Source organism: Staurois parvus, unplaced genomic scaffold (genome assembly GCF_062004578.1).
Source record: "Staurois parvus isolate SC_StPar_1 unplaced genomic scaffold, SC_StPar_1.0 ptg000340l, whole genome shotgun sequence".
In the NCBI taxonomy this organism is placed as follows: Eukaryota; Metazoa; Chordata; class Amphibia; order Anura; family Ranidae; genus Staurois; species Staurois parvus.
The window spans coordinates 1,559,213-1,579,459 of record NW_028318136.1 but is presented as its reverse complement, the minus strand read 5'-3'; the positions used below and the strand labels follow the sequence as shown (position 1 = coordinate 1,579,459).

The following is a 20,247-nucleotide window of genomic DNA, read 5'->3' as shown; positions in this document are numbered from 1 at the left end:
TTTCCAAATGGTCAGTCCGCCTCTGGGCGTGAACATACCCCATAGGAAATCACGGTAAATGGATTTTACTGCGTTTTTGCAAAACGCTGCAGAAAACGCTTAGGTGTGAACCTAGGGTAAGTCTAAGCGTTTTGCAGAAATGCACTACAGTCCATTTAACATGATTTCCTATGGGACAGGTTCACATCTCTGCGTTTTCACCCGGTGCGTTTTTTTGGAAAGGGTCAGGGACTTTTTAAAAAGCAAAACTTTGCGTTTTTGGTTCCATAGACTTCAATAGAAATGCTGCAGAAAAGCATGTAGTGCATTTTTGCTGTGTTTTGCGTTTTAATCTGTCTAGCATCAAGAAATAAAAAGAAAAATGCGTCAAAAACGCATGTGCAAAAAACACCGTAAAAAGCACTGCAGAAACAGATCAAACGCAAACTGCATGGGTGTGAACCTAGCCTAACTGCACATTCAATCAGGGTGATCAGTTTCCACATTGATCTGATAACAAAACAGGTGGAAGTTTCCAAAAACTGGAGCACTCACAATGTGGCGCATTTGTACATGGCAGCCAATCAGCATCTGACTTCATCTTGTTCAATGAGGCTTTGATAATAAAACCTGGAAGCTGATTGGTTTCTATGCAGAGCTGCACCAGATTCTGCACCATGCAGTTTTAATAAATACCCCCCATTGTATATAATAAAATATATAGAATGACCCCCTTCTGCACCGATCTAGGCAGGTACGGTCGATTCCATTTATTGGAAACAAGGGGTGTAATAGTCTGTGCCAACCTCCATGCTAAGACTGCCAGATCGGAGTATGACATGCGAAGGCAAGGTACAGAAATACTGTCAGGTGCGGCAGACGTGTGGCAGAGGTTAGTTGCGGTGTGACATGGTATGACCTAATTTTCTCACCCCCCCCCCATTAGTAATGTTGCAGTCAGTCAGAACGCAGGCCAGGGCGGATGGGATCGGAACCATTAAGCTTTTGCTAGGTGTGGTAAGTGTGAATACCACGTGCCTCCAAGGCAAGCTGGGCGGTTCCATCGTAGAATTATCAGGGGAATTGGGCGGAACAATTGTATATTTATTCAGAGAGGTAGGCGGGGTCACTGTACGGTTCTCGGTGAGGTGGTGTGACCAGCATACAGCGATCAGGGGAGGTGGGCGGAGATATAGTACCTTTGTCCCGGGGTGGTAGGCGGGGATATGTTATATTTACTCCTGGAGACGCCAGCGCTGAGTCATAGTGACAACTGCGGGAAGGAGAGATCCGGATCTCAGGGACAGAACTATGCCGGGTACAGGGAGAGTCCGCATCCATGTGGTGTACTGGTGAGTGCTGTGCTCTGTGCCATCATCTACATACCACGTGACCGCGCTGTCGGATATATGGACTCTTCATTGTAGAGGTTTAGTGTGTTTTTTTTTTTTTTTTTTGTAATGGGATTAGAGCCCCTGTCAGGTTATTGCTGTCCCTATAAGGCTCATTTTATGTGTAGGTAGGATTGCCATACCCAGGGGTGCACTGACAACTCATGGGGGCCCTGGGCAATAGGGGATCAAGGGGCCCCTGTGTCCTTCCCCACACTCAAAGTACACCCCAAAAAAGCCTATAAAAGGTACCAGGGGCATTTCATGGGGCCCCCTACTGACCTCGGGCCCTCGGGCAGTGCTCGAATGGTCAGTCCGCCCCTGGCCATACCTGATCCACACCTGGATTGCTTTTCAGAGGACTTTGACAGGTGATACGTCATTCCTGACTGCCTGTTTTAATCCCAAAACAGAGATAAGTGACAGCAGGAAAAAAAGCTGCGTGTTCGTGTTCTATCGACTTATTTTATTTTTTCTGTGATTTCCCCTTTCCCTTCCCTTTTTTTATTTTTTTTTTATTTATTTTTTTTATATATATATATATATATATATACAGGTGTACCTCGGTTTACAGACGCCTTGGTTAACACAATTTTCGGTCTACAAATGAAAATCCATTGAGAATAATGCCTTCATTTACAATTTTTTTTCACAATACAAAGTGTATGTCGTCGCCAATTTGTCATTTCCCCCGAAGCTACAGGAGACACTGTTTCTTTTAACTCAGGAAATAAACTAAAAATAAATTTTCTTTTAGCTGGGGGGGGGGGGGGGGGTGACAGCTGAATCTCTGAGCTATAGTGAAGGAAAAAAAGCGATTAATTAAATGTAAAAACCGCCACCATAATAAATAAAACGTCGTGGGGTCCCCCCTTCCATCCATACTAAGCCCTTTGGGTCTGGTATGGGTTTTGAAGGGAGCCCCCATACCAAAATGAAGAAAAAAATTGTGTTGGGCTCTCCCCAAGATCCAGACCCTTAGCCGAGCGTGCAGCTCGGCAGGTCAGAAAAGGGGGGGGGGGGAACGTACGAGTGCCCCCCCCCTCCTCCTGAATCATACCAAGCCACATGTCCTCAACAACCCCAAAGCACCTTGTCCCCATGTTGATGGGGACAAGGGCCTCTTCCCTATAACCATGGATGGTGGTTGTGGGGGTCTGCGAGCAGGGGGCTTATCAGAATCTGGAAGCCCCCCTTAACAAGGGGGCCCCAGATCACAGCCCCACACATGTGCGTATGAGGTACATGATCCCACCAGGAGCGGACTGACCATTCGGGCACTGCCCGAGGGCCCGGGGTCAGTAGGGCGCCCCATGAGATGCCCCTGGTACCTTTTTCATAGGCTTTTTTGAGTTTGGGCAAGGACACAGGGGCCCCATGATCCCCTATTGCCCGGGGCCCCCATGAGTTGTCCGTCCGCCCCTGGATCCCACTACTGATTCACAAAAAAACAAAGTGTAGTGTGAAAAATGACAGGATACGGTCTTTGACCAGTCCTTTATGAAAAGAAAAACTTAGACTGTCCCCTGCAGTAGATCCAATGTCAATCACTATGTCTGCCGTTGTCAACCCGAAAAAAGAAAAAAAAAGGCTCTGCTCCTGGCCACCTACTTGCTCTGCTGGCTTGACCGTTCTTAAATCTGTAAAGGGTGGGGCCACCCAGTGACATCATGCGTGCGGCCCTACCTCCTTGTGGCATCATAACAAGGGCATGCTGGGTCAATGATGTCACAAGGAGGTGGGGCCACGTGTGATGTCACTGGGTGGCCATACCCCTTACATATTTAAAAACTATCAAGCCAGCTCAGAGGCAGATGTCCAGGAGCCATCGTTGGGAGCGGAGCCTTTTTTTTTTTCGATTCTCTTTTCGGGGCAGCCATCGTGATTGACCTTGAATCTACTGCGGGGGACATTCTTTTGTTTTTTTCTTTTAATAAAGGACATGTCAAAGACCGTGTCCTGTCTTTTTTCACACTACAGTTTTTTTTTTTTTTTTGTGTAAATGAGTATTGGGACCGTGTACCCCACACTCATTCACATGGGGGTCTGGGATCTGGGTTCCGATAAGCCCCCTGTCCGCAGACCCCCACAACCACCGTCCAGGGTTGTGGGGAAGAGGCCCTTTTTTCCATCAACATAGGTACATGGTGCCTTGGGGGGGACCCACCCCTGCCCCAAAGCACCCCCCTATGTTGAGGGCATGTGGCCTGGTATGGTTCAGGAGGGGGGGTGGGGGAGCGCTTGCTTGTCTTTCCTGACCTGCTGGGCTGCATGGTCTGATAAGGGTCTGGTATGGATTTTGGGGGGGACCCCCGCACCATTTTATTTTTACATTTTTCAAAATCCATACCAGACCCAAAGGGCTTGGTATGGATGGGAGGTGGGACCCCATGCCGTTTTTTTAAATTATTTTTTTTAATTGCCGGCAATTCTTTCTTTTACATTCAGCTGTCAGTGGGGAACACAGCTGAAACATTAACACATGGTTGTCCCCACTAAAATACCACATGACTTGATAAAATAACTCATGCTGTATTTTAGTAGTGTGTGTGATATTTTTTTTTTTTTTTTTTTGGGGGGGGGGGGTTTTGTGCACTGCAAATGTGTGCATACAGTTGCACCAACGGGGTGTGTTTGGTGGGTGGTAGGGCCAGTGAAACACAACAGGGGGGTTTAATTCCTATTCCTGCCACAAAGCAAGTCATCACAGGTGCAGCATATGTACACCCCACCCATACCCGCTGCCACTGATTAAAGTGGATTTCCAACCTGGCTTATCTGGTGGTAATCTACACATTTCAGATGCTCCCCAGCCCATCAGATCCAGCATTATCCAGCTGAGATCGTCTTCTCTTCTGGCAGTGCTCAGTCCTGTGTCGCCATGTTTTGATGTGATGTCATAGAGCAGCTGCCAGCGCTTCCATATCCAGCAGGCGAACCTCACAACGATGCCCCTGCTGGGCCTGCCTCTTTATCTGTACTTAATGGAAGGCTTTATCTCCTGAGATATGTGATGTGTATATCCCAGGATGCAAAGGGGGGGGGGGCTTAATGGTTAACAAAAAAAAAAGTTGAGCCATGTCTTTATGTTCTTAACCTCCCCCCCCTTCAATAACCAGTCCTCCTCCAAGCAGGTCTTCACCCTCTAAAACATGAACTTTCCTCTCCATTCCAGCTCTGGTTCTGCATGAATAACGCTTGTGGTGAGGGAGCGCAGTGGCTAAGTTGTTACCACTTCCGCCTGGCAGCACAGGGGTCACTGGTTAGAATCCAAACCATGGCACCACCAGCCTGTAGTTTGCATGTTCTCCCTGTGCCTGCGTGGGTTTCCTGCGGGTACTCCAGTTTCCTCCCACACTCCAAAGACATGCTGGTAGGTTAATTGGATCCTATCTAAATTGTCCCTAGTATGTGTATGTATGAATGTGAGTTAGGGACCTTAGATTGTACACCTTTTGAGGGTTAGGGACTGATGTGAATGTACAATATATATGTAAAGTGCTGTGTAAATTGACAGCGCTATATGAGTACCTGAAATAAGGGAGGAGGGGGCTGGTTGGTGGGGGGAGAAAAAAAACCTATCTATGCAGGACCAGAGGTAGGATGGAGAGGAAAGTTCATGTTTCAGGGTGAAGACCTGCTTGAAGGAAGATTAGTTGTGTGTGGGGAAGGGTAAAAACATGGCTTAAAGATGGTGGGTGTTTTTTTTTTTTTTTTTTTTTTCTTTGGGGGGGAGGTCTCACCCATGTTCTGAACGGGAGCATGGGCCATAATTATTGAAGGCTAGCCCATAGTCCCCTCCCCCAGTCCCGGTTGGGTCTGTCGAAGCGCATACACCATATAGTGGCACAGTATAAGTGAGACGACCACATAAACGAATATCCCAAAAGTTCCAATGTTTGTGCAGAAAACACAGTTCAGTCTTACTGCAGCACCAGAAGTGAGACTGCTACATGGAGGTCTTCCACAGCAATTCGGTTCAGATGTTTGTGAAAGAATTTTCAAAGAGAGGTTGTGGTTTCAGTCCAATACACATAATGGTGCCGTGAACTCCCAACCCTCACCTCTTCAGCAGATAACCCCACATGACTCCACACGTGTCTGATTGTGTGCTCGCCCCTCTGTAGGCCTCTACATCATAGGAGGGCTGTATGCGATTGCTAATATGATGGCTCCTCTGCTGCAGGAATCCCCCAGCATGCACTGCCAGATGTCTCCACTTATAATAGAAATCCTCCTCACTGTCTCCACCTAGAATTTGTACGTAAAGACCGCAGGAGCTAACAAGTAGCATAGACAGCAACTAAGGGACTCCAGCCTGCAATCTTCTGAGCCGAAGTCAGGACACCTTATCCATTAGGCCATGCAGTCTACTAGGTGGAGACAGGCGCATGATGTCCAATCTGCTGGAAAGGGTACATACCAGTGTGCAGGGGGTGCTGGAAAGGGTACATACCTGTGTGCTGGAAAGGGTACATACCAGTGCGCAGAGGGTGCTGGAAAGGGTACATACGAGTGCGCAGAGGGTGCTGGAAAGGGTACATACCAGTGCGCAGAGGGTGCTGGAAAGGGTACATACCTGTGTGCTGGAAAGGGTACATACCCGTGTGCAGAGGGTGCTGGAAAGGGTACATACCAGTGTGCTGGCAAGGGTACATACCAGTGTGCAGAGGGTGCTGGAAAGGGTACATACCAGTGTGCAGAAGGTGCTGGCAAGGGTACATACCTGTGTGCTGGAAAGGGTACATACCAGTGTGCAGAGGGTGCTGGAAAGGGTACATACCAGTGTGCAGAGGGTGCTGGCAAGGGTACATACCTGTGTGCTGGAAAGGGTACATACCTGTGTGCAGAGGGTGCTGGCAAGGGTACATACCTGTGTGCAGAGGGTGCTGGCAAGGGTACATACCTGTGTGCAGAGGGTGCTGGCAAGGGTACATACCTGTGTGCAGAGGGTGCTGGAAAGGGTACATACCTGTGTGCAGAGGGTGCTGGAAAGGGTACATACCTGTGTGCAGAAGGACCTTCAAAATTTCAGAATCATGATGTCCTCACGTTATTTGGAAGCTGCTGGCAGTGTCGATGCGGAGGATCGATCAGAGCCGATGCCGGACTGCTGCATGCTTTCTGCAAGCTGTATATCTTTAGGATTTTATGAACAGTTTTTTCTATACTTTTTAATTAACCACTTGCCTACCAGGCACTTATACCCCCTTCCTTACCAGGCCAATTTTCAGCTTTCAGCGCTGCCGCACTTTGACAATTGCGTGGTCATGCAACATTGTACCCATATGAAATTTTGATCATTTTTTTCTCACAAATAGAGCTTTCTTTTGGTGGTATTTAATCGCCACTGGGCGCTTTACTTTTTGCGCTATAAATTAAAAAAAGTGCAAAAAATTTGAAAAAAAAAAAAAGTTTATCTGTTTCTTTTATAAAATTTTTCAAACAGGTATTTTTTCTCCTTCACTGATTTGCGTTGATGAGGCGGCACTGATGGGCACTGATAGGCAGCACTAAAGGGCACTGATAGGCAGTACTAATGAGGTGGCACGGATAGGCGGCACTGATAGACAGCACTAATTAGGGGTCACGGATAGGCGGCACGGATAGGCGGCACGGATAGGCGGCACGGATAGGCGGCACGGATAGGCGGCACGGATAGGCGGCACGGATAGGCATCACTTCTGGGCACTGACTGGCGGCACTGACTGGCACAACCCCTGGGCACTGGTGGGTGGCACTGGTGGGTGGCACTGGTGGGCACAGGTGGGTGGCACTACTGGAGACATGTAGGTGGCACTGCAGAGTGGCACAGGTGGGGGCACTGCTGGGCACAGGTGGGGGCACTGCTGGGAACGGGTGGGCGGGGCTAGTGGGCGCACTGCTGGGCGGAACTTGCGGGTGTCACTGCTGGGCACCGATCATCAGGGCACTGATCATCAGTGCCCTGATGATCGGTGCCGATCCCCGCTCTGACAACTGCCGGTTCTCGGCAGTACTTTCCTCACGATCTGACAGCGTGAGGAAAGTGCAGCCGAGAACCGGCACTTGCATTTCCCTGTGATCAGCGTGTCATTGGACACCGCTGATCACGTGGTAAAAGGCCGGTGGGATCGGCCTTTCACCACATCACGTGATCAGCTGTGTCCGTAGGACACAGCGATCACGGAGATCGCCGGGTGCGCGCCCCCTGGGGTGCGCAGGGGAGCGCGTTCTGGGAGGACGTCATATGACGTCCACTCAGAACTGGCCGGCCGCGGTGAAGCCGTCATTCGGCTATGCGCGGTCGGCAAGAGGTTAAAAAAAAAAACAAAAAACAGATCTTTCCTTTTATTTGAGCGTGGAGGAGGATGATTTTTAGTAAAAGTGGAGACATCTGGATATCTTGGCAGTGCATGGTGGGGGATTCCTACATCATATTAGCAGGCCGTTTTTAAAATGCTCTGTTTGGCAGAAAAATCGACTGACGCTTATAAAATTGTCTAATGCTTTTAAAAGCGTTTAGGTGCATCTTCTGGGAGTCCAGCGCTTGGGCATCAATTCATTCCATTGGCCATTGAAATGGATAAAAGACTTGCACACCCTAAATATGAGTGTAATACGTTACATGCTCCAAAGGTGAACTTAATCCTTTAACCACTTGATCCCCTTCATGACCAGGCCATTTTTTGCGATACTGCGCTGCATTACTTTAACTGACATTTGCGTGGTCCTGCAAAAATGTACATAAATGAAGTTACGGTAGTGTAATTTTTTTCCCCCCACAAATAAAGCTTTCTTTTAGTGGTGTATGATCTCCTCCTTGGGTTTTTTTTGTTTGCACTATAAATGAAAAAACTAACATGTAGGAGAATACACATTTTGGTTAATTTATGAGCATTTGATTTTTTTTTTTTTAAACCAAAAATATGTATGAGTATAGACATTTTGGCCAAAATTTATGACCATTTGATTTTTTTTTTTTTATTGGATGTTTTATAGCAGAAAGTAATTTTTTTTTCTCTTTTTAAGATAAAAAATTATTTTCTGCTATAAAACATATCCAATAAAAAATCAAATGCTCATAAATTTAGGCCAAAATGTTTATTCTCCTACATATTTTTGGTTTAAAAAAAAAAAAAAAACTGCGCAAGTTATAGCATCTACAAATACTAGAATTTTTTTTTTTTTTTTTTCATACTAGTAATGGCGGCAAGCAGCAACTTATAACGGGACTGGGATATTGTGGTGGACAGTCTGACACTAACTGACACTCTGTGGGAGCCAGTGACTGTATTAATGGCACTGGCTGGGAGTGGGTTAAACGTCTAGGGTAATAAAAGGGTTAATTGTATGCCTAGCCACTGTTTGTGTGTGCTGTGTAATATTTTTACTAGGCAATCTGCTAGAATTTATTCCCCCAATAAAATCTAGCAGTTCACTGTTGACTTGATACGACTCTGCTTTATTTACATAGGCAGAGCTGTTATGTCTCCTGGGAGATCAAAGGTGCCAGCACTCCTCCATCGCCAGCACTTGTTGATCAGCTTCTGCTGTGTCCAGTCACAGCAGAAGCTGCTCTCTGGCAGCAGGCGCACGCCCCCCAGTGGCAGAAGTGAAAAATTACATTTATATGCTTGATTTGATGCCTGCCCTGTAGCAGTAAATCTGCTATAGAGTGGATGGTAAGTGGTTAAAGCAGATGATTTTCTTGTTTTCAAAACCAATGTTTGTTTTTAGCTTGAGTACAAAAGGTTCAAAAAGTGTGTCCAACGCGAGTGCGTTTTTTTTTTTTTTTTGTTCATTTTTGGCACATTTGTCCATGGATTTCAATGGGGAGGTTTACTGCAGGATTTAAAAAAAAATGCAGCAGACCCGCAGTCAGTGTGACGAGTTCCATAGAATTACATGGTCACACATTTCTGCTTTTTTCTTTCCTTTTTTTTACGCAAAAGTGTGAAAGCAGTCTAGGGTGCAGAATGGGAAATTCTTGCATTTCTTCTCTAATGGCAAATGTAGTTTTTGTTCAGGAAATCCAAAACCTTTTTTGAAATCCAAAACTTTTGAGTCATTGAATGTACTGGTGAGAATTTTCATACAAATGTTAGTTCAAAAAATCTACAAATGTATGGCCAGCTGTATGTATTGTAAATGCATAAAAATGCAGTCATTAATGTAATATTTTTTTTTTTTTTCTTAGTGGAGCTTGAGGGTATGGCCCTAAGGTAAGACTCTTTTCTCTAATGTGGTTAAAGGGTGTAAATTCTTGGGTTTTAGGCAGCCCTTGCACAATCCATCAAGGTCCATGGTTTCCACACCTACTGTATTGTCAAACCGTCATGGTGGAGGTAGCTTCAAGTTTGGGGTCATCTTGGGTCTTTAATGAGCAGACCTGAAATTCATACAACATTTTACATGTCATGCCCTGCAGACTTCAGTTAAGGGATGCAATGATTGCTGTTGGTTGGATACTCACAATGGCATGCTCATTAATACAGTTCTCTTTAGTTTCAGCAGTTGCAGAGGGACCTGGAAAAACGGTTCCCAGAACTGCTGGAATTTGTAAGTTTACCTTCCTTATATATAAATTGTACAAACTGTTGGTGGTATTGCAGTAAACGTCCTAATTTGTGTAACCTCTTCCAGCATAGTGAAGCTACCCCAACTGCTACAGGATGGTTTGAAGTGGAAGTTAATGGAAAGCTTGTGCACTCAAAGAAGGTAAGATGTCCTGATTAAGCCAAGTTTCATTAATCCAAGTACTGGAAGTAGCTGTATTGTCCTGCAGTAGTTGGTGACCTTTTAAAGTGATTCTAAAGCAGTGGTTCTCAACCTTTCTAACGCCGCGACCCCTTAATACAGTTCCTCATGTTGTGGTGACCCCCAACCATAAAATTATTTTCGTTGCTACTTCAGAACTGTAATTTTGCAGTGGGAGGAATAGTGTCCCATCATTGGTATCAGTGGGAGGAATAGTGTCCCATCGTTGGTATCAGTGGGAGGAATAGTGTCCCATCGTTGGTATCAGTGGGAGGAATAGCGCCCCATCACTGATGTCAGTGGGAGGAATAGTGCCCCATCATTGGTGTCAGTGGGAGGAATAGTGCCCCATCATTGGTGTCAGTGGGAGGAATAGTGCCCCATCATTGGTGTCAGTGGGAGGAATAGTGTCCCGCCATTGGTGTCAGTGGGAGGAATAGTGTCCCATCGTTGGTATCAGTGGGAGGAATAGTGTCCCGCCATTGGTGTCAGTGGGAGGAATAGTGCCCCATCATTGGTATCAGTGGGAGGAATAGTGCCTCATCATTGGTGTCAGTGGGAGGAATAGTGCCCCATCATTGGTGTCAGTGGGAGGAATAGTGCCCCATCATTGGTGTCAGTGGGAGGAATAGTGCCCCATCATTGGTGTCAGTGGGAGGAATAGTGCCCCATCATTGGTATCAGTGGGAGGAATAGTGCCCCATCATTGGTATCAGTGGGAGGAATAGTGCCCCATCATTGGTATCAGTGGGGGGAGGAATAGTGCCCCATCATTGGTGTCAGTGGGGGGAGGAATAGTGCCCCATCGTTGGTGTCAGTGGGGGGAGGAATAGTGCCTATCATTGGTGTCAGTGGGGGGAGGAATAGTGCCCCATCGTTGGTGTCAGTGGGGGGAGGAATAGTGCCCCATCGTTGGTATTAGTGACACAAATGATGGGGCACTATTCCTCCCACTGACACCAATGATACTTACCTTGCTGACCCCTGCTCCAGCCTGGGCTCGCTCTCTCCCTCTCCCATCTACAGCCTGCAGAAGCAAAATTTCCACTTACTGTCAGCTGTCTTCCTTCTCTGGCCTCTCTCCTCTTCACTCGGTCCTGCAGCTCCCTCGATCTTCTTCGATCTGCGCGCTCTGCCGCTCGGCTCCTCCTCTCCAAGCTCCACCTCCTCGCCGGTGATTGGCCGCCTGTGTGCCTCTCCTGAGCTACAGTTCCGGTGGCCAATCAGCGGCGAGGAGGCGGAGCTGTTGAGTGATCCCGGAGGTGTGGCCAGGTTACAGGGGCAGCATATCACCCCGCCCACAGATCGCGAGACAGAGCAGCGGTGTCTCGGTTCCTAAGACCATCGGAAATATGTTTTCCGATGGTCTTAGGCGACCCCTGGGAAATGGTCGTTCGACCCCCAAAGGGGTCGCGACCCCCAGGTTGAGAACCGCTGTTCTAAAGGGTTTTGTTTGTAAAATAACAGATGTCTATACTTAGCAGTTTTGCACAGAGCAGCCTGGATCCTCCTCTTCTTCTCGGGTCCCTCGAAGGCTCTCCTGGCCCCATCTCCTGTGTGGTGCCCCCACAGCAAGCAGCTTGCTATGGGGGCACCTGCTGCTCAGTGTCCATTCACACAGTCGCAGCTTGGCCCTGTCCCCTCTCTCTCCTCATTGGTGAGCGGCTGTGATTGACCGCAGTGGGAGCCAATGACTCCCACTTAGTCTCAGCCAATGAGGTGGCAGAGACCTGGGACAGCCAAGGCTGTCGTTCACATCGTTGGATTGCAATGAGGCTCAGGTAATTGAGGGGGCTGGGGGCACTGCTTAACACAGGGTTTTTTTACCTTCATGCATAGAATGCATGAAGGTAAAAAACCTTAAGCCTTTACAACCACTTTAAGTGGATGAACAACTCATCTAGGTGGTGTAGGGCAGTGGTCTCTAAACTGCAGCCCATGAGGCCCTTTGCTTGCCTTTTTTCTGACCCTTGGGGAACTTTTGCTCCCACTGATACGAGGCACTATTCCTCCCACTAACACCAATGATGGGGCACTGATAATTCCCTAATACCAAAGATGGGACATTGTCTACTCCCAATGATGCCAGGAAATTTTTCTTCTCCCACTAGCCCTGATCCGGCTAAAGTCTGAGGGGTGTATGTGTGTCTGTAAATCACTTGATCCTGACATCTACACTCTATATAAGTTCAGAGCTGCTTTTCTAAGCTTCAGGGCTTGTTCACACTAGCGGCAAGAAATGCTGCTCCTTGCTTGGATCACTGTTCAAAGGCATTTGACAAACAACAAGGAGGCACTTTGTTGTCTCCTTACTTCCTGTTTTAACCCCCTAAATGCAGCACCACCATGTGCAATGCATGCAGTTGCAGCATGGTCTTATTCACCTGATGGGGTTGCATACAGAGGTGGTAATGCCCGCTGAACACAACAGGCAGTATAATTCCTGCCACAGCCACCAAACATCAGGCCACAGTATGTGTCCAACCCTGGCACTGCCTCTACAGCTAAAGGGAGAATAGTTGGTGATTGGGGAAAAAAGACATGGCTCAACAATGTTTTACCATCCCACAGCCTCATATATGAAAGGGCTCTTGGACTGGGGTGCCTTAAGATTGAAAATACTTTCAAAGGTCACCTTGACTGAAAAATAATTGAGAAACCCTGACCTAGAGCAACAGTAGGAAATCTTGGCACTCCAACCATTGAACCTCCCATGATGGCACTGCATTGCAAGATATCCACAGGCTTGACTCCTGGATGCAGAGTCGTGATAGGCTTTTTAGGTTACCAAAGCTGGATTGCTGAGGTTGCTTACCCCTGACCTCATAGACTTAGAAGGCATTAATCAGATTTCTTTATTGGCCTCTTACTGTGCTATACCCTGCACACACTTGCTTAAGTAACTGAATTGGACTTTGTATCTGCTTCTTGTAATATGTACAGTAGAACAGAGGCACTAGGGAGCAACCAGGTGTGTTGCATGCGCATGTACTGACTCCTGCCTTACTAATCATGGAGTGTCCACTGGCTGTGAGCAAGGAAGTGACTTAGCATATTTGCTTAAAGCAGAGCTACTTCTTTTTATACAAATGAAATATCTTATAAGATCAGGAGATGGGGAGGATTGGGAAGCTACAGAAATCCAATATTATATGCCTGATTAGAGAACTTTGCTGGGTAGCAATTAAAGGCAAAGTTCACCTGTTTTTAAGAAAAAAAAAGCACATTTTTGCCAGAAAGTGAATTTTTGTATCACAGGAGCCTGTAAAGCATGGACATGCAATCTGTGGATTGTAGGTGCAATGACAGGCTTCCTCCAGCTCTCTGCCTGTACTGGTGAACATGTCAGTGGATGAAGCGTGCGGGTACCACACTCATATTCCATTGGGAACTAGAAGTCCATTTGCCACAGTGACACAACTTGTCATTTGTTCATTCACAGATCTCTGTGAATGAATGAAGCGGCTGTACAGGCAGAACCCTGTACAGCCATGTTTACTTCAAGTTTGACAGCTGCTATGCTGCAGAGAAGAACCCCCTGCGCACTGTCATGGGGAAGGGGGGTCTTTGGGGGTGGGAGGGTTGCTTATCTACAAGTTACATCCTAAAAACATCTGTAACATGTTGCTAAAGGTAAAAGTGGCCTTTAAATCCCTTTTTTGGATGGTAGCACCTTTTAATTAGAGCCAGAGACTAAGCAAGATGGCATATGTATAATCTGAAAGAAGGTTAATGCAAAAGCTAACAGACCAGCAAGCATGCATGCAGAATTTTTCATTTGACATGTGTCCACTAGGAGGCAGCTTGTGATTAGATTAAATTCTGGTGCCGAAAACAAAAAATCAAAATGCACTTGACCGAAATGCGCAGTTTTTAAAAATGAATATATTTTTTGGAAAAAAATACTTTCATTAAAAAAAAAAATATATATATACATACACACACACACACACACACCAATTTTGTTTGTAAAATATGAGTAAATAGATACCTAACATGTCACACTTTAAAATTGTGGAATGGCGTGAAACTGCGGTACTTAAAAAATCTCCATGGGTGATGCTTTAAAAATTTCTACAGGTTAGCAGTGCAAAGTTACAGAGGAGGTCTAGTGTGAGAATTATTGCTCTTGCTCTGGCGTTTGTGGCAATACCTCACATGTGTGGTTTGAACACCATTTACATATGTGGGCATAGCCTGCATATGTGTTCACCACTATGTGAGAGCACGGGGGGAACAGGGCACTTTAAACGTTTGTTTTGTTTTTTTGCACAGTTCCTTTTTAAAGAAAAAAAAAAAACACTTTTATTCTGATCACAAGAAATGCGTGCATCCCTTGTCATAGAAATAATTAGTGACAGGTCCTCTTTATGGAGAGTTATGGGGTCAATAAGACCCCATATCTCTCCTCTGCAATGTAAAATTGGATCAAAAATAAGCATTGATCTAGTGCTTTAAAAAAAATGGCCAGAAGGGAAAGTGACATCGTTCCGGTCCTCCAAGGGCATAGAGCCCTTGCACCAGGATTAATGGCTTTTCAGGTAAGGCTGAACTACTGAGCGGTGGTGGCCGGCAGAAAGGGGCGGGTTTTTTTGGCACCTGTATCGGTGCTTTTTTTTTTTTTTCCATTTTGGCCGATGGCCGACAGCGGTGTTTTCGGCCGAAATGTTTCAGCCATCAAAATTTCGGTGCATCCCTAGTCATAAGCAAATGCACTCACACAGAAAGATGTGACTTGGCATATATACTTTTTGTATAGGCTGTCATCGATACCGGTTCTGGAACACAGGCGATGGAGGCTGTGGGCCCGCTGACAGGATGTTCTGGAGGCTCCCAGGGCTTCCTGATTGGTGTGGAACACAGCAAGGCAGGCGGAAGTGACGTGACGACCAAAAATGGCAACGCGTTGTGGAGCATGCGCTCCTTCAAACCATGGGGAAGCCATCTTAGAGGTATAAATGGGCAAAACAGGCAGCTCATATTACAAGTCGGTGGCCGCATGGGACAACTTAAAACGTCCACAAACTGAAAAGGGGAATGGCAAATGAGCACCAAAACAATTAAAACCATGAGTATGGAGGCCATTGACCTGCTGATGACATGCACATAGGAGGAAATCTAAGCACCTCGTAGTGGAACTACAATAACCAACCATACTGCTATAAAATGGGGTATAAACATTGCTTTACTTAGAATGGGAGCTACAAAGTAGTGGTATAATAAAAATGTAAATAAATGTATAAAGAGGACGATTTATATGGAGCTAAATACATAGGTATACATTTTCTGCTACATATTTTATACGTATGAGGTACAGCCTGAAAAATCTGGCAGAAGGGCCATATCGATCCCATATGGGTTAGTGTAGGGGCTGACCTGGGTAGAAAAAGTATTTAGGTAAAGAAATAGGCGAGAGTATTACAAATTGGTGTGAACATACTGTATTGGCCACCACGAGGGTTGGCCGCTGGGGAAGCCTAAGAAAAGCGAGCACTCACTTCAACGTCTTCATTGAGGCCTCTCGGGGATGAAGTGTCTAGGGTGTAAATCCAGAGCGTTTCCCTTTTTTCAGAGACGTTTGAATTGCTCTGCCGCGGGGAGCCTCCTGGGAATGGACTCCATGACCCAGACCCTAGTCCAGAAGAGGAATTGTCATAAAATTCCAGAAAATGTCTGGGGATGCTATGTTTGGCGATTCCTTCTTCGACCAATCATCTGTGTTCCCCAAACCTTTTCAGGAGAGTGCTTGTAGCCTCGCCAACATAGAAAAGTTCACATGGGCAGGTCAGGCAGTAGACAACATGGTCAGAGGAACAGTTCTAAAATTTGTTAATGGGATAATGTTTAATTGTCAGTAAAGGTCCTCTGGCCATGTTGGACATGGTTAGACATTAAGCAGGCCAACGTGCAGCATACACAATTAGATTATACAGTATATGCCTAGTCACATCTATCTTTGAGTGCATTTGCTTATGACCATTAAAATGTTGATCTTAATACTACACTTGCCCACTGTGCTTAGGGGGTGGTGTGATGTGCGATTCAGGAAACAGTTGTTTGCTGTGTATCCTTTAGTGACCAACATTTTACCATGCGGGAAAACATCTGCCCTGCATATAGTTTGAATTGGCACAAAAACATTTTATACGGCACTTCAGTTCTACTTTACCTACAGTGGCAAAGTCGGGTAATCTCATGGTCTTTCCTATGCGGCTGTCAGGAAGGAATGGCCAGAGATCCTTCTTGGCAGGTAAAACTGCTCCCAACATGTATTTCAGCTGTATGTATGGTGGAGCCTGGTATTTAACTTTAACACGGCATCAGTGTGCTAATGGAGCCCAGGGTTGTTGGCGCATGCATAGCTGGCTCACATATGGCAGTGAACAGGATTTGGTATGGAGGAGAGGTGAGATATGTCTAGAAACAGAATAAAAGATGCTCAGCTTGAAGTTGTATTGATGTGGGTCTGTAAAATGTTCAGTGCCTGCCGGGGGCTCCCTGTAGCCTGCATCTATATACTATGGCACTAATGACCATTTTCTTCATAAGCTTGCAATAACATTCTATATTCTGAAGGTCAGCAGTTGGCCAAATCAGAGATGGGCTGCAATAGTAACTGTATTCACAGGTGTTTAAACTGTAGAGAATTGTATAATTTTAATAATTTTTTTATATCCACTAGAATGGAGATGGCTATGTGGATAAGGAGTCCAAGCTGATGAATATCGTGGCAGCTGTTGAGGCCGCATTGAAGAAATGATGGCATTAGGGACATATTGCTAACTACAGCTTGAGCTATGATGGTAAGCTATGGTTAAATTGGTTGTAAAGGCTCAAGGTTTTTTACCTTCATGCATTCTATGTATGAAGGTAAAAAACCTGTGTGCAGCAGTGCCCCCAGCTCCCTCAATACTTGCTGCTGTCTATCTCAGCCAATGAGGAGAGAGGGGGTGGGGCTTGTTATGGGGACGCCCAACAGAAAGGAGCCAGGAGCACCGGCAGGGGACCCAAGAAGAGGAGGATCCAGGCTGCTCTGTGCAAAACCACTGCACACAGTAGGTAAGTATAACATGTTTGTTGTTTTCCAACAAAAAAACTTTAGTATTGCTTTAACTTACATGAGGATTTGCAAGCTTTGATCCTCATGTGCTGAAACTTGGCTGCCTTTGGGGTAACCGATTCTAACTTTTTATTCTTATATTTTTCTTTAATAAATGTAAATTCCATTTTTTTTTTTTTTTTACTGTAGCCAGAGTAATAGGTTACTGAGTGATCAGGGTTGTGTTTTTTTTTTTGTGTTTGTTTTTTTTAACACCTTTTGATTGCTCATACCAGTGAATTTAACTGGTATAAGTAACCATTTTTACTGAATGAAATACTCATTCAGTGATTACTATTGTGGTTAACAGTGATTGGCCACAGCCAATCACGTGGTACAGATGGGCTGTGATTGGACTTCTGTACTGTGTGATCACTGACTAATCACAGCGATCAACATAATAGTACACTGTAGATGAAAGGAATGAATGCCATCCATTGTGTAAAATTGTCATGTAATCTGCTGTGATTGGTCACAGCGATCACATGGTACCGGCAGGGGCTGGTACACTGATCAGTCATCTGCTGTGCCCGGTGGACACAGCATGTGACAGATCTTGCGGCAGCGTGGGGCATGTGCAAGGTGCGTTTTTCAGGAGGATGTCATAGGACATCCACCTGGAACAGTGAAAGTGAATGTCCTGTCCGGCCTGTAGTAAAGTGACAACTGGTTAAACGTACAATACTACCAATGTTCTTCTGTCTGAGGTTGCAAACTCTGGGGCCAATCAAATTTAAGCTTTACATGAATCCAATAAAATGATTGTAGGAGAAAAAATATTTATACTTGCCTGCTTTGCACAGAGCAGCCCTGAACCGCCTCTTCGCAGATCCCCTGCTGGTGCTCTTGGCTCCTCATTTTCTCAGTGTGCCACTGTTAGGAAGCTGCTTCCTCTTTTGACACCTCTGAGCTCAATCCATAGCCGTGCAGCCTGTGTCCATAGACCGACAGAGCAGTGTGGCCCCGCCCCCTGCTCCCTCCTCACCGGATTTAAACCCGGCCCTCCAGTCTGCTGTGAAACAAAGTCAGCAGCTACATAAACTGTAGCTGCTGACTTAAAAAAAAAACAAAAACTCACCTGTCCTACAATCCAGTGGTTCGCTCACCCCAGCTGGGTTCACTGGCCGCCCTTTATCCCTGGAATCTTAGCTGTGGGCATCCAGCTGTGACAGCTTGCTATTTCACACTTGGATGCTCACTGCACATGTGCAAACAGCGCTGCACATTGTGAATGGTCTTGCAGTCTTCTGGGACTTGTCACGTGTCCCAGAAGACTGTGGGGTAGGAGGGAGGAGAACTTCTGCTTATGATCTCCTAGGCGGGCAGAGCGGAAGTACGATTGGGTGCCCGTGTCGTTCCCCTTCCCAAAGGTGCCAGGGAGGTTAGCCAGTGGCTCTCGCTGCCCCCAGCAAAGCCTGTGAGACTGGGAATGGAGAGGAGAGCCACTATAGATGGGCACAATGCTGCATTAAGTAACTATAAGGTGGGGGGGGGGTGATACTTTTAACATAAGAATATTTTTAGGCTTTAAAACTGAATGAAACAGGGCTGCATCCAGTGAAGAGGAAGTACACTCTGTGCACATATTGGTGGGGTGTCTTGCCAAGTAGAGGGAACAGAGGCACCTTTCCAAGTCTTCAGTAGCAGCTTCCATGTCTCACGTGATGGGTTCCTTTTTTAATTCCCTAAAATTCTATAACCACAACCTTATCACAGCATCACTGATCTCAGTGTAAATGCTCCAATTTTCCACATTTTGGAATGATTTGATGCAGCTAAACTTGAAAATTTGCTGGCACTTGGATTTATTTGGGTTAACAATGTTCTTCATTGAGTATTACAAATGCCTTCAGGCACAAGAACGGAATGGTTGTGTTCTCTTGTAAGAATGTCTGTCTTTTTAGTGCACAATTGACCTTGTGTATGAAATGCAGGGGACTTCTGACATAGACTTTCACTTCTGCACACTGACAAATGAATAGTTTTCTGCTGAGCACCCATGTGTACACCTCCACTATAACAACCCCGGTTTCTGTGTGGAGCCAGCCTCTTAGAAAAGACATTGAGGTTTATTTACTAACACTGCAGAATGCAGAATCCTGTGCAGATCTGCATAAAAACCAATCTGCTGATCTCAGATGCAATGATTTGCAGGCTCCTACAAGAAAAATTGTAAATGCACATTTATTTTTTTCCTACCAAAAGATGTGCAAAGAAGGTGATTGCCTTCTGCTTCTGTTGCATCTCTGAGTTGAGAAGTGAAGGTACATTTGCCCAACAGGATACAGACTGCAAAAGAAAGTCATGGGCTTTAACCCTTCTTGCTTCTTAAGGTGGTTCTAAAGGTTAAAGTGGCTGTAAAAAATAAATAAATATATATATATATATATATATATATATATATATATATATATTTATTACTTGCATGCATACATACATACATACATACATACATACATACTTTTAGACTTATTTAAATTGTATGCAAGATCACCATCAATCCTAATATATTTTTGGTCTCTTCTAGGTGGAAAGATCTTTGTTTCCTTCATCTTTTCCGAATGCTTCATGACGGGAAAAGCTAAAACGCCCAGTAGGTGAGGCAGCTCTCAGATAAACTGCGTGGTATGTGAAGTTGAAGAAAACGACGGTTTTCCTTCTCGTCTCTTGCTGCTTTTCTTATAATTTTTTTTAATTTTGTTTTGAAAATGGTTAATAAAATTTGTTATTCTGATTTTGTCTTTAATTGTTTACAGTGAGAATTGATTTCCAGATAAGAGCAATATGTTCTTTATAACGGGCTAAAATGTCTCAAATGAAGTGCAGCTAGATCTGAGCTTGATGTTGGTTTCAGGGCAGTGGCATTGCTCATAGTGAAGGTGGGATGTGGTATTGCCATATTCATTTGAGGTGTTATTGTGAGGAGGGTCCCTTGAATTTCAGGTATGGATATTTCCATTGGCCCAACTTGTGTCCTTATAAAAGCTGGCTAGCCTCTTGTGTTCACAATGCAGCAGGGCAGCCACTTGACATAAAACC

The 20,247-nt window shown here is 45.5% G+C and overlaps 1 protein-coding gene across 1 annotated transcript; it reads left to right on the top strand.

Moving 5' to 3' along the window:
* Window positions 1–9,559: 9,559 nt before the first annotated feature.
* On the top strand, window positions 9,560–19,942 carry LOC149456942 (selenoprotein W-like; the record flags this gene model as incomplete). The annotated part of the gene is made up of 5 exons (XM_089684231.1): window positions 9,560–9,574; window positions 9,858–9,911; window positions 9,996–10,070; window positions 16,792–16,912; window positions 19,736–19,942. Coding segments are annotated over 4 exons (222 nt in total), but the record flags the coding sequence as incomplete, so codon positions are not given.
* Window positions 19,943–20,247: the final 305 nt, after the last annotated feature.